This window comes from Triticum aestivum, chromosome 5B (genome assembly GCF_018294505.1).
Source record: "Triticum aestivum cultivar Chinese Spring chromosome 5B, IWGSC CS RefSeq v2.1, whole genome shotgun sequence".
Taxonomy (NCBI): domain Eukaryota; kingdom Viridiplantae; phylum Streptophyta; class Magnoliopsida; order Poales; family Poaceae; genus Triticum; species Triticum aestivum.
Window position 1 is genome coordinate 65,276,698 of NC_057807.1, and position 12,258 is coordinate 65,288,955.

General features: G+C 44.9%; 1 protein-coding gene across 4 annotated transcripts; it reads left to right on the forward strand.

The window, feature by feature from the left end:
* The first annotated feature begins 1,523 nt into the window (after positions 1-1,523).
* On the forward strand, positions 1,524-11,115 carry LOC123110436 (F-box/LRR-repeat protein 17). 4 transcript variants are annotated; one of them, XM_044530939.1, is made up of 21 exons: positions 1,524-2,287; positions 3,331-3,432; positions 3,763-3,907; positions 3,989-4,173; positions 4,303-4,407; positions 4,505-4,602; positions 4,715-4,953; positions 5,052-5,118; positions 5,241-5,326; positions 5,486-5,584; positions 5,703-6,565; positions 6,801-6,958; positions 7,038-7,081; positions 8,314-8,391; positions 8,992-9,184; positions 9,257-9,426; positions 9,504-9,577; positions 9,968-10,054; positions 10,220-10,281; positions 10,370-10,398; positions 10,733-11,115. In XM_044530939.1, the coding sequence occupies exons 1-11, from the start codon at positions 1,683-1,685 to the stop codon at positions 5,760-5,762; spliced, it is 1,791 nt and encodes a 596-aa protein (XP_044386874.1). In that variant the 5' UTR covers positions 1,524-1,682; the 3' UTR covers positions 5,763-6,565; positions 6,801-6,958; positions 7,038-7,081; positions 8,314-8,391; positions 8,992-9,184; positions 9,257-9,426; positions 9,504-9,577; positions 9,968-10,054; positions 10,220-10,281; positions 10,370-10,398; positions 10,733-11,115. The 4 variants fall into 4 exon arrangements, with proteins under 4 accessions (XP_044386874.1, XP_044386873.1, XP_044386876.1 ...); XM_044530938.1 differs by having other exon boundaries at positions 1,528-2,287; positions 5,700-6,565; XM_044530941.1 differs by lacking the exons at positions 1,524-2,287; positions 3,331-3,432; positions 3,763-3,907; ... (5 more) ...; positions 5,241-5,326; positions 5,486-5,584 and having other exon boundaries at positions 6,292-6,565; positions 6,831-6,958; positions 9,257-9,287; positions 9,368-9,426.
* Positions 11,116-12,258: the final 1,143 nt, after the last annotated feature.

Below are 12,258 nucleotides of genomic sequence, written 5' to 3' on the forward strand. Positions count from 1 at the left end.
ACCCTTCGGTCTTATTTATAAGGCAACAGAGTTAGGTCAAGCGCGCGAATCCAGGAGCTATTAATAAAGGAGGGCGTTATAAATGATAAATTTCATGATGGCGTCATGCCGGTTTACAGCAACCAGAAATGATGATGACATGGCGGTTTACCAATTACCAGAAGATGTCCAAGACAAGATTTTGAGAAGGATTGACATGAACCGGTTCAAATCAATCTGGGGCCTAATGTTGGGGATATTACCACTAGGCGTAAACCGGCTTACTTGGGCCGGGTTAACTTCATTAGTGGTATAAACAGATGAAGGCCCAAGGCCTGTAGTTGATTTAGAACCTGTAGCCGTAAACCGGCCTAATGTATAACTTGTATTGTAAGTTAGGAATAGAGAGGATACCAACCGGGATACGAGTATGAACCGGTTGGGACTCTGATGGACCGACGGGCGTCACCCGTGTATATAAGGGGACGACCCGGCGGCGGTTCAAGACAGACAACCACAACTCGAGCCTAGGCAAAGCTTGTTTGCTCCCTAGCCATCGAGACCACATCAATTCCATCACAACTAGACGTAGGCTTTTACCTTCATCGAAGGGGCCGAACTAGTATAAACCCTCGTGTCTCTGTGTCCGCTTTAACCCCTTCAAGTAAACCCGTAGCGATGGCTCCACGACTAAGTCCTTTCACTAGGACATCTGCCGTGACAAATCCACGACACAAAGTGGCCGAGCGTGACGTCGAATGATCTCACATGAGGTGAGAGTTCCCCCTTGGAGGTCACCGACCCCTCATCCTCATCGGAGCAGACATCGACCTAGGCCCACAACCAGACCCCGACAAGCCTCGCTAGACGAGGGCCGCAAAGACAACGACAACAACACGAGACACCCCGCCTAACATGGTTGCCTCGAAATCACTCAAGGAGACGCTAGAGCACCTGATGGTCATATCGCCCCTCCCGTTTTCTACCATGTTCACATGTGGATCTTTTAAAGTGAATAGATCTTTTATTACCATGCGTTGCTCCATGGTTATTTCTGGACGGATGAAAACGCCGGTATAACGAGCATTTGACGCAAGTGCAGCGAAACACTGGTGCGGTGTGTTCAATGTTGGTTTCAACGACAAAAAATACCAAAAAATAAAATAACCCAACGCTTGTGTGAAAACCGCGAAATCTCCCCATAAATGCTCAATACTCACCACGTCTTCGTGAAATTGCGTAATCTGCACTCATAAATATGGAAGATATTCACCACCCAGTATCGGCGTGGAGCCGGTCCACGAGGGAGCCACCAGCCGCCCAGCTGGAAGACCCCGTCCGCACCGCACGCAGCCAAAGACCGAGCCTACGGGGCGCTCCGATCCGATCGAGTCTGACTCGGCCCGCACACATGCAGCCACCGTAGAACCCAAACCACCCAAAACCCCCGGAGCCCCGCGTCCGCCTCCGCGCGCGGCGCCAACCCGAAAAACCGAACCAAAAATGGAAAAAAGAGGGGAAGAAAGAGCTCGCGCGCCAGAGAAATGGCGCCAACCCCGCGCCCCTCTCCCGCCCTGTCTGTCTCGCCCCACCCTCTATTTCCTCGCCTCTCCACACTCCCCCCATCAAACCCTACCCTGGCTACCCAATCCCATCCGGTCCCGTCCGTCCCATCCTAGCCCCAGCCCCAGATCTCCGCTCCCATGGCCAGCTCCGACGCCTTGTCCGTCGTCCCCGCGCCTGACGCCGCCGCCGCCCCCGCGCAGCCGGCGGTCGCCAAGAAGCGGGGCAGCTACAACTGCGGCCGCTGCGGGCTCCCCAAGAAGGGCCACGTGTGCTCCATCCCCGGCCCCCCTGCCGCCGGGGCTGGGGCCGCGCCGGCCGCGGAGCACAAGCCGAGGCGCGCGCTCCACTTCGATGAGGCGGCGGCGGCGGGGGGCGCGCTGGACGCGACGCCGGTGGCGGTGGCGTATCCGGCGCCGCACCGCCCCCCGGAGAAGAAGGCGAGGGTGGATGTGGTGGACGTGGATGATTCGGAGCCCGAGTCGGGTGCTGTCGTGAGGCAGGGGTTGGTGGCGGTCGGCTCCGGCGTGCGGGTGCCGGGGGAGGTGGTCATTGAGGTGCTCCGGCGGCTCGCCCCGAGGGCAGTCGCGGCGTCCGCGGCCGTCAGCCGCGGGTGGCGTGACTGCGCGAGGCGGGTCTGGCGGGGGGCCGAGGAGCTCCGCCTCCGCGCTGCCGGCGTTAGCACCATCGGGACGCTGCTGCCGCGGTGCCCCGCGCTGTCCAGGCTCGTGCTCCGCATGGAAAGGTTAGGAAAATGCACAAAAAACGAACCCGATCCGGCCGATCCACGAGCAGATCTCTGTAACCAACTAATCTTGGTCGAAATGGGACGACGGACCGAACGTTCTTGCTTAATTCACCATCGCTTAGACGGACTAACGGATGAACACGCCCGATCTACACCCAATTTGCCAATGTGTGATCCGATCTGGCGCCGTGAGATCCCGCACCATTGTGGACCCTTGATCGGTGCCCGATCGGAATCTATACACAAGTAAGCAATTCTCCAGGAAGAAAGGTATCTAGACATGGTAGATATTAGAAATGGACTTGCTGTGGCGAACCTGTTCTGCTTTTCAGAAATGGACTTGCTGTGGCGAATCTGATCTGCTTTTTAGAAATGGACTTGCTGTGGCGAATCTTATCTGCTTTTTAGAAATGGACTTGTTGTGGCGAACCCGATCTGCTTCTTTGATGCGATTTTCTTGGGGATACATCCAGTCATGGTACCGCGAGGTCGTTATATGATCCCTGACTGGTGCCTGACTTGATCTGTGACTGAGAGTTCGTGGTATCTTTGATGCATAATGTGTGCGGTGTGCCCAATGCTAGATCAGCAACATGCTGAATATTTCATTGTTAGTGCAAGTGGGCACAAGTCTCTTGTAGATATGCCTGCCTAGCTCAGTTTTTGTGCTGCAATTTATACAAGTAAATGTATAATTCTGGTTAGTTTTGTCACAGTTTTTTGTTTGGAGAAAATATTTCCTGATCCAATGACCTCAGGGGATTTTATAAGTTAATTATGCAAAGTACAATAGGCAGATCTGTTTTTTCTTTTCTCTGAACCTTACATTTAGTTAGAAACTTTGATTAGTTTTGTCATACTGAATGAAATCTAGTATGGTTCTTCTTGCAATGGGGTCATCAACTTGATCTAGTTCTATGGGACTTTAGTCATGATTAGACCACACATGTTCCAACCTATTTTTGGCCAAAAAGTTCCATTCAGTTTCTTGACTGAGAGTTATGTTCTAATTACCATGTTCTTTTGGACATTTGATGCAGTGATGTTGATGCCACAATGCTTGCATGCCTTGCATTTTCCTGCCCAAACATGCAATCTCTGGAGATAAGCATGGCTGATAGTGCAGTCAACCGGATGACTGGGTATGTTGAACCTCATCCCTAAATCACAAATCCCGTTATATTCTATCTTTTCATGCATTTTGTCCTCTGAAATATATGCTTTCTAATGTTGTCTTAGATGTAAATGATACACACATTCACTAATGTGCACTAGCAAACTGTTCAGTACTATTGGTTGAAGGTGCTTACTGATCAGAATGTTGTTTCATGCTGCCATACGCTGCCTTGCTACGCTGTGCATTGCCTCCATTTACATGATCTGAAAAATAACTTATACAGGACAGTTTATGGATAGATTAGATGATTATAAGACTGAGTGATCTTTTAACAAACACTTGTTTTCTTAAACAGGGATGAGCTTACTAGATTTATTTCGGAGAAGAAGTCTCTCACAGTTCTTAAAGTAGATTGCTGTAGTGGTCTTGGTTTTCTTAATATAAACTCTACAAGCCTTTCAACCCTTTGGCTATCAGATCTTTCCTCCCTTACAAAATCTGTAAGTTGACACACTTTTACAATTGTTGACTTATTTTCGTATGCTGTTTTATAAATTGACCAGGGTGTTATTTTCTTACAGGTCATAAACTGTCCAAATTTGAGTGAACTCTCGCTGATTTTTTCCCAACAAGATAATGATTCTACTGACCTGATTAGTATGATGGATAGTCTGGGCCGCACCTGCTCAAATTTGAGAAAATTGCACATCTCCTCAATTCACTTGTGCAATGAAGCTGTGTTTGCTCTTGGGAGTGCTAATCTCAGGTAAATTCACATATTGCTATTGTTCATATGGATTGTTGCTCAAATTTCAGAAATTGAGCCGACTGAACTTTAATATTATTCTTGCTTATTTCTTTTCGACCATCTTATATTTTATTCTTGTTTCATCAGGGGTTTGTGCATGCTGTCCTTGCTTCTAGGTAAAAAAATAACAGATGCAGCTGTTGCATCTATTGTTCGTTCTTTTACAAGCTTGGAGTTGCTTGATTTAAGCGGGTATGTGCTGGTTTTTATGAAGCCTAATGGTTTGGAGATATTTTGTTTAAATCATGCAAAATAAAGCCTAAACCAACATGGCATGCTTAATCTCCAGATCTTGTATCACTGATAATGGGCTTGGGATGGTCAGCAAGGCATTCCCTGATACCCTAACTAGACTGCTCCTTGCGATGTGCCCAAATATCACCTCATGTAAGTTTGAACCTTAACATTGCTTGTGCTCCTTTGTTCTAGGGATTTCAGAAATATCACATTGCCCATAGCAGCAAATATCTAAAAGTTTTCATGTTCATGTGATCTGTAGATGGGGTCCAGGTGGCCACAGCGCAGTTGCCACTTCTTCAGCTCATGGACTGTGGCAAGAGCTTATGTGCCAATGTGCAGCCTGAAGCACCCCGATCATACTTTGGTGATCTCAATGGAGGGATTAGGTTTTGCTCGAAACTACAAATCACAAGGAAGCAGCAACCAACTTACCAAAAGTTGATTATAAAGCATGCTAATCTGAAGAAACTCAGTCTTTGGGGCTGTTCTGGAATAGATGTAAGTGCTCAAAAATTCATGATTACTATTTTTTTGTATTCTTGTTTGCGTACAAAATGAAGCTATGTTCTTACTACTGTTCTCTTCATGCATGACAGGCCCTATGTGTAAATTGTCCAGAGCTGAATGATCTGAACCTCAACTCCTGCATAAATCTGAATCCAGGTGTGACATCCTAATTCTTTCTTGTTCGGTCGGTACCGAACTACTCTGTAGATGCTTCTTCAGTGTCCAAACTTATAAATGGTTAGTGCATGAGTATTTACAGCCTGTGAAACTTTCTGCAGAACGGTTGCTTCTTCAGTGTCCAAGCTTGAAAGATGTTCATGTCACTGGATGCCGTGATATGTTAATCGGAGCAATCAGAAACCAGGTACTGCCAATTTCTAACCTCCCGTGTGATGAGAAAAGCCTTAGCTGCTGCAACATCAATTGTCAAGTTTCGTCTTAATCTTAGGTTGAAATATAGGGGGTATTGCCATAAATCTTATGTTCCTGTTTCTGAACGAGTTGCCACTCTAAATTTTGCCAGGTTCTGAACGAGTTTGCAGCAGCCGAGCCTCGCATGCCTTGCAAGCGCCTTGCGGATGGCTCGAAGCGGGTGCAAGTCCCACAATTCATGCTAGAACAGGTAATGAACTGCACCTGCAATGCTGCAACCCTCACCAATCTGCATCCACTTGTTGGTTCATCGCTTCTCTGTTGACACTGATCACTCACATTCGTTTACTGCGAACCCTTTTCAGCAGTTTGAGGACGAGAAATGGTGCGGCGAGTCGCGGCGAAGCCAGTGCGCGGTTCACATCTGAGCTGAAGCAAGGCAGTCACTTGCAGAGCCAGCCGAATAGCTAGCAGTCCCAACAACCTAGGGGGGCACAGGAAAGGAAGATTAGTTAGGCTGTGATGTTGTAAGGCTGGCTGAGGGCACATAATCTGAGCCTACTGGTGTTGTAAGCTCTACTGTTCTTGTTTCTCTGCAAAAATCTCATTTGTTTCTTCCCTGCTGAATTCTTCTGTTGGACAATAAGGGCATGGTGTAGTGTGTAGCCTAGCACCCTTGGTTCGTCCTGGAAAATAATGATGACATAAATTAAATATTTATTGGTGTGTCCATATATTATTTTTGTCATGTTCCTGCCGATTTATTTAGTCTCTTGTTTCCAAATGGATGCTGCTGTAACTGTAAGACTGCAAGCGTACACTGTCTGGTGTGGATTTCCCAGTGTGAGCTGGGGCAATTTTACAGTCGGGTCCTGGGGATGCACTTGCATTTGAGATTAGTACGAGGGGCCCAGATGGAAAGTTCCACCTGTTCTTTTGTTTTATTTTATTTTTTTCCTGAAAGAAATTCAGTCCCTCGCTTTCTGAATCGGAACCGAGTGGAGTTGAATCGGATAGGAATGAAAAGATTCTGATCCTTACTTAATCCTCTGGATAATCCAGTCTAACCAACTGCAGCGTTTTTGTCGCTTAATCTCACTTTGGAAGAACAGCACGCGCTCCTCGATCCAGAGAGGAGCCATGGAGCTGTCGGGTTCCGTCGCCTGCCCCACGGCGGCTCAGGCGCGGCTGCTCCGGCCGCCGGCTGATCTTCGCCGGCTCGCCTCGCCTCGTAAGTGATCTATGACCATCCCCCCTTCTCTTTCTCATCTTCCCGGCTAGCAAGTAGGGTGGTTCAGCCCCGCGATTTACTGCTCCGTCCCCGGCGCCGGTTTCGACTATACGACGAGCTGCGGCGGGGATCGCCGGCGAGGCTTTGCTCTGCGTACGGTTGATTCGTAGGCGGCGGCTGATTCGTAGACTGATTCTACAAACCATGTCTCTGATTATCTGTCTTTGCTGAATAGCTCAAAGGTGCAATGTCCCTGCCTCTTCAGGATACACATCTTGTAGGAGTTTCGCCGTGAGAAGCAAAGTGACCAAGGCAATGCCCTCACTGAGTGTGAGCTTTCAGCCCGCATTTCGTCAGCCAGTTACTCGGGCTACATGGAAGAAGAAGCACAATGTGAGCGGCCTTTTCTTCTCACGCAGTTCTATCATTCGTGTTTTTTTTTGCGATGTTTGACTCCAGCATTGTTTTCCAGATTGCATGCTATCAGAGACAAGGAGCTCCACAGATAGAAGCCAAGTAAGTTGCAAGTGTCATTTATGAAGGAAAACAATCACCACACTGTCAGAATTGGCCCATTTTAATTTACCAAGTTGGTCTTTAGGGCATCTAGCACATTCCCCAAAAGTTATATTTGAGGGAAAATCTAGCAGAACACAAGAACTACTCCCTCCGTCCCAAATATAAGACGTTACTACATCCAATATACTCAACATATAAGTTGTTTATGTTTTCAAGAATAGCTTCCGAACTAGCACCAGAAATCTGGATACAAAGGGGAAAGGAATATTCTAAAACATAAGAACGTTAGCTCATGTCACCAGTGAAGTATTTTTTTTAGTGAGTATGCAAAACATGGTGCCCGGAGCAGAGAGACATGGGATGCTCACCCCCCCCCCCCCCCCCCCCCAGTCCGGACTCAAGCTACCCAGACCACGTCACGACCTCACAAGAACCCCCGCTGCGCGGCCACGGCTCCAAACTCGACTGGATCAACGTACCCCCACCAAGAGGGGCAGAAGATCGGCAAAGTGGGCTGCAGGACCCAGCCTAGCCGGAAGCAGAAGATATGGGGGAAGCACCATCGAAGTCGTACATAGTGTTCCCGCAAAAAAAAAGAAGTCGTACATAGTGCCACGGAAGGCCACGCCTTGAGAGGCAGCCCAAACCAACGTGACATCCAACATCCCCAAAACCAACACTAGGGACGCCACGAGCAAACAAGACGGTGCCTTCAAGAAGGAAAACGACGCCGTGTGGCGCCGGCGCCGTCCGATCCGAGGAGTCAGACCTACTGTTTCCTGCGGTTCTCGAAGAGGGGCACATATTGATATGGAGGCCACGGCAGCGCCTCCAAGGAGGGAACGACACTTGCAAGTGTTGCCGCTGCCAGCATTGGCAAGCTGAGCAGGGATTTTGCCCTGGCCTGAGCCTGAGCAATCCTGTAGCTGCCAGATCAGGATCTGAAGACGTGGAAATCAAACGTTGGTCGAAACCGCCACCACAAGGAGCTAGTTTTGCTATTTTCTCTATCAGTCAGTGCACATTTTTCATGTTTAAAGAAGGGGAAAACTACCAAGATGTGTTAATATGCTGTGATTATCTCTCACCTTTCTTCAGCAGTAATTTAAACTGGATTATATCTAGAGTAGCTACATGGCGGTACATCTTTTCAATTTTGAGCAACAATGGTTGAGTTGCATTGCATGACTTGAGATGCTAATAGAAGTTCTCTAATTTTAAACTTGAAGGTCAATGGAGGAAGTATATGATGCTTTGGCTGAGCACCTTCTTTCTGTCTCGAAGAGTATCGATAATCTTGATTCAAAGTAAGCTGTTTTTAGAAATGCTGTTTGGGACATAGTGAATTATTTCCGTCGCAACAGTCTGTACCTGTATTATTTATATGTTTCTTCAGCCGTAGAACATCGATTCTTGAGCATTTTTATCAACAAGTATACACTGTTATCTGTTTGCTATTAGAAGCAAACAGAAACGTAATATTTTCGGCCCAACCTATTTTAGATTCAAACAGGAGCTGGTTAACTGAACACAATATTTTTGGTCCAATGCTATAGAAGAACTGTCTGTTAAATACCTTAGAAGCACCTAGTCAGACAAACATGTTGAGTCTGAAATACAGTGGATCTTTAAGATGTGCATATCATTGAAAAACAAGGCATCTATGTCTAATTGTTATTTAAGGCATAACAATGAACCTTATCAATGTAGATTGTCCTCCTCTCATTTTATTTCTCCTCTCATTTCCCTTTTCTGGGCAACTGCTATATTTAACAATTAAGATGGTAAATGAAAAAATCTGATGAAATCACTGGAACAATAGTTTATGTTAGCTCTCCTCTGATAGAAATTATTGAATCACTACTGTGCTGATCCACTTAATAATACCACTCTCAAATATTGAACAGATATATTGTTGGTCTGGCTGGCCCACCTGGTGCAGGCAAGTCTACTGTTGCCTCTGAAGTGGTTCGACGCGTCAATATGCATTGGTCTCAGAAGCATGCAAAAGATGATTCACCGAATTCAAATGAAGATATTGCGACAATGCTTCCCATGGATGGTTTCCACCTTTACCGATCCCAGCTTGATGCAATGGAGGTTTGTTCTCTGTTGAGAAATCCATTTTCTATTTTTCTTCTTCTAAAGTTATTGACACAATGGTGTCTTTAGGATCCAAAAGAAGCACATGCAAGAAGAGGAGGTGAGAAGGGTTCTGTGCTTCTTATATTTTAATAACATATTGTTTTCACAAAGTATTGACATTTGATTTGTTAAATTTAGCACCATGGACATTCAGTCCATCACTTTTTCTGAAATGCCTACAGACCCTAAAGGAAGAGGTATTTACTAATTTCATTGTCAAATTATATGAGCTCTGTAGCAGTAAATATTTTCGGGCTAACATCTTGGTTTATAGGGGTCAGTTTATGCTCCATCATTCGATCATGGCGTTGGTGACCCAGTTGAGAATGACATATTTGTAAAGCCGCAGTAAGTTATTTTGCAGAGTACACGGACATGTTTCTTAGCTGACTTGATTGAAATGTGAAAGCTGCCCAAGTTCTTCACAGAAAATTAATGATGCTGAACTACCGACCATAGTACCTTATGGAGCAACTTGATTTTTTGCGTATCCTTTCTGCTAAATAGCATTACAATGTCCTAAGCCTATTTTCTTTGAAGCAGTGTCCTAACCCTATGATGGTATGTGATTGTTCTGCTGTTAATCTTCATCAGACGTTAACCTCGCTGTTTCCACTTCTGTAGTTTCGATGAGAATGGACCCTACAACTGTCATAACTTCTACACAATTTTGCTACTTTACCGTGATACAGATGGTGCTTGACCCATGCTTTTTGCTACTTACTATGATTTTGTCAGGCACAAAATAGTGATCGTCGAAGGGAATTATTTATTACTGGAAGAAGATGTTTGGAGGGAAATTAGAGACATGTTCGATGAGAAATGGTGAGTATGCAGGTTTCACAACCATATTTGAGAGAAATACAATTTCATCTGTCACAAATACTAAATCTATGTAGCTCTTCAGTTTCATATAACACAACACACACTTGTTTCCTCATCTCAAAAGGGATAAATCGTGTTTCTAATGGCCAAACCTTATCGTCTCAGGTTCATTGACATTGACATCGATGTCTCCATGCAAAGAGTGCTCCAGAGGCATATTGGCACAGGTTTGCCCATCCACAATGCTTTGCTCCTTTGAGATGCACTATAATTTATGTATCTAATTCCATTTCCTGCTCTATTACTGTTTGCCAGGGAAAGAGCCAGATGTAGCAGCATGGCGGGTAATTATCGTCCTCCATTCTTGCCTCTCACACAAGAACAAGCATATGCTGCTTACATACAGCCACATAAAAGGCTCATTCAGTGTCTTATGTTTACTTTATAACCCTATGCATTAGCTTAGACCTGCATATTTCATCTAATAAACAATTTATGCCAAAAATGGTTCGTTCATGGTGCCTGCTTTGTAGGACTATTTGATTATATTGTTATACCATAGGAAAACCTACATAAGAAGTTTTCGGTTCAATGAATACATATTTTTTCATCTTTCTAATCATAGAATTTCTGAACACTACAACTCCTTGCCGTCTCAAAATTTGTCTTGTGAATCAGATTTCGTACAATGACCGGCCGAATGCTGAGCTTATCATGGAGTCAAAAAGGGCTGCAGATCTTGTAATCAGATCGGTGGACTACTCAAGCTAGACCCCATGTTTCTGATGGCAATTTTGATTTTCGGTAATAATAGTTGCTCTATCGCGATGTTTGTACATAGAATAAGTCAGCTGGCTGTTTCCATCCGTGGTGATTTAGCACATAGAATAAGGTATTCTCCCATCAATTTGTTCTCGAGGAGTAACTCAATAAATGACACCCTTCAAGTATCTAATCATTATTATCATTTTATCTTAACATTCCTATTTGTAACTTTCCTGTCTGTATACAGTTCTGAATCCATAAAGTTACAGTGATAATAAATGGCTGTAGTTTGCAAATCTGGAACTTCAGTTCATGTGTTGATGGCAAATTGTTGATGCAATAAGTTGTGTATAAGTTGCAACCTTAAGAGACAATCTATCCAGTTAATCAAAAGATGATCCATGACTTGGAGGAAACAGTAAGATAACTGCTTGTTTCCATCCATGGTGATCTGTGTACATGTTAATCTATTCCTCCACCAGTTTGTTCTTGATGCACAGTAAAGAAACAATTGAACAATTTCTCTGCATTCTAGTAATAAGAGATAGTCTTGAAGCATTTATCTAATATTATTATTTATTTCAATAGTTCTGTTTGCACAGTTCCGAGTCCGTAAAGCTTTGGTCCAAAGCGGTTGTAGTTTGCGAACATGGAAGCAGTTCATGCTCTGATAGTAAATTGTTGATGAATGCTAAACATCTTGTACTACATGTTGCAACCTTAAGAGACAAACTATCTATTTACTCAAAAGATGACCCATGGCCGGTAAGAAACAATAATATCCATAGTGACCCCTTTTTACTGAGCAATTTCTTGGTGGAAGCAACACAAGATTGCCTTGAGAGGAGGACAATGTGCACTTGAAAAGACTCAAGGCTGGCATCATTACAGGGGGACATGATCTCCAAAGGGAAATATGTTTTGCTTAATCTAACATGCAAAGTCACCTTTAGTTGGGGGAGATACTCATGGCTAGGAAGGTACAGCTGAAAGTTCCCAGAAATCATGGCAACACCCTCCAGCACTTCATGTTTTTCTTTTGTTGGGCCTCTCTAGAAAACAGGGAAAGGACAGCTCAACTTTGTCCAAACCTGCACCCTTTATCATGACACAGGGCACAATGCACCAAACAATGGCATGTATAATAATAGTACATGACAGCAAAAGATGCAGCAAAGTGTGATGCCTCATAATAGTAGTGAGAGCTAGTGATTGGCATATGAAAATCAAGTGTGCACATGGGATGCCTCTGTCCATCTCTCCCCTCCCAGTTGGCTCCACATATAAAAAAAACATGGACAGCCATGTTGACACACACATTGATTTGTATGTCGACAATGCACCACAGAGCAAAGCATCTCTACTCTACCATTGAATCCTCTCATGATTCAGTGGAACACCATTATAAGTTTACAACACCAGAATAAATCATGTCAAAA

Excerpts from the sequence above, each read along its gene's own strand:
- LOC123110436 (XM_044530938.1), top strand. The coding sequence starts at position 1,683 with ATGGCCAGCTCCGACGCCTTGTCCGTCGTCCCCGCGCCTGACGCCGCC. Across the intron at positions 2,288-3,330 it reads CTCGTGCTCCGCATGGAAAG|TGATGTTGATGCCACAATGC; the intron begins GTTAGGAAAATG and ends CATTTGATGCAG. Across the intron at positions 3,908-3,988 it reads TTTCCTCCCTTACAAAATCT|GTCATAAACTGTCCAAATTT; the intron begins GTAAGTTGACAC and ends ATTTTCTTACAG.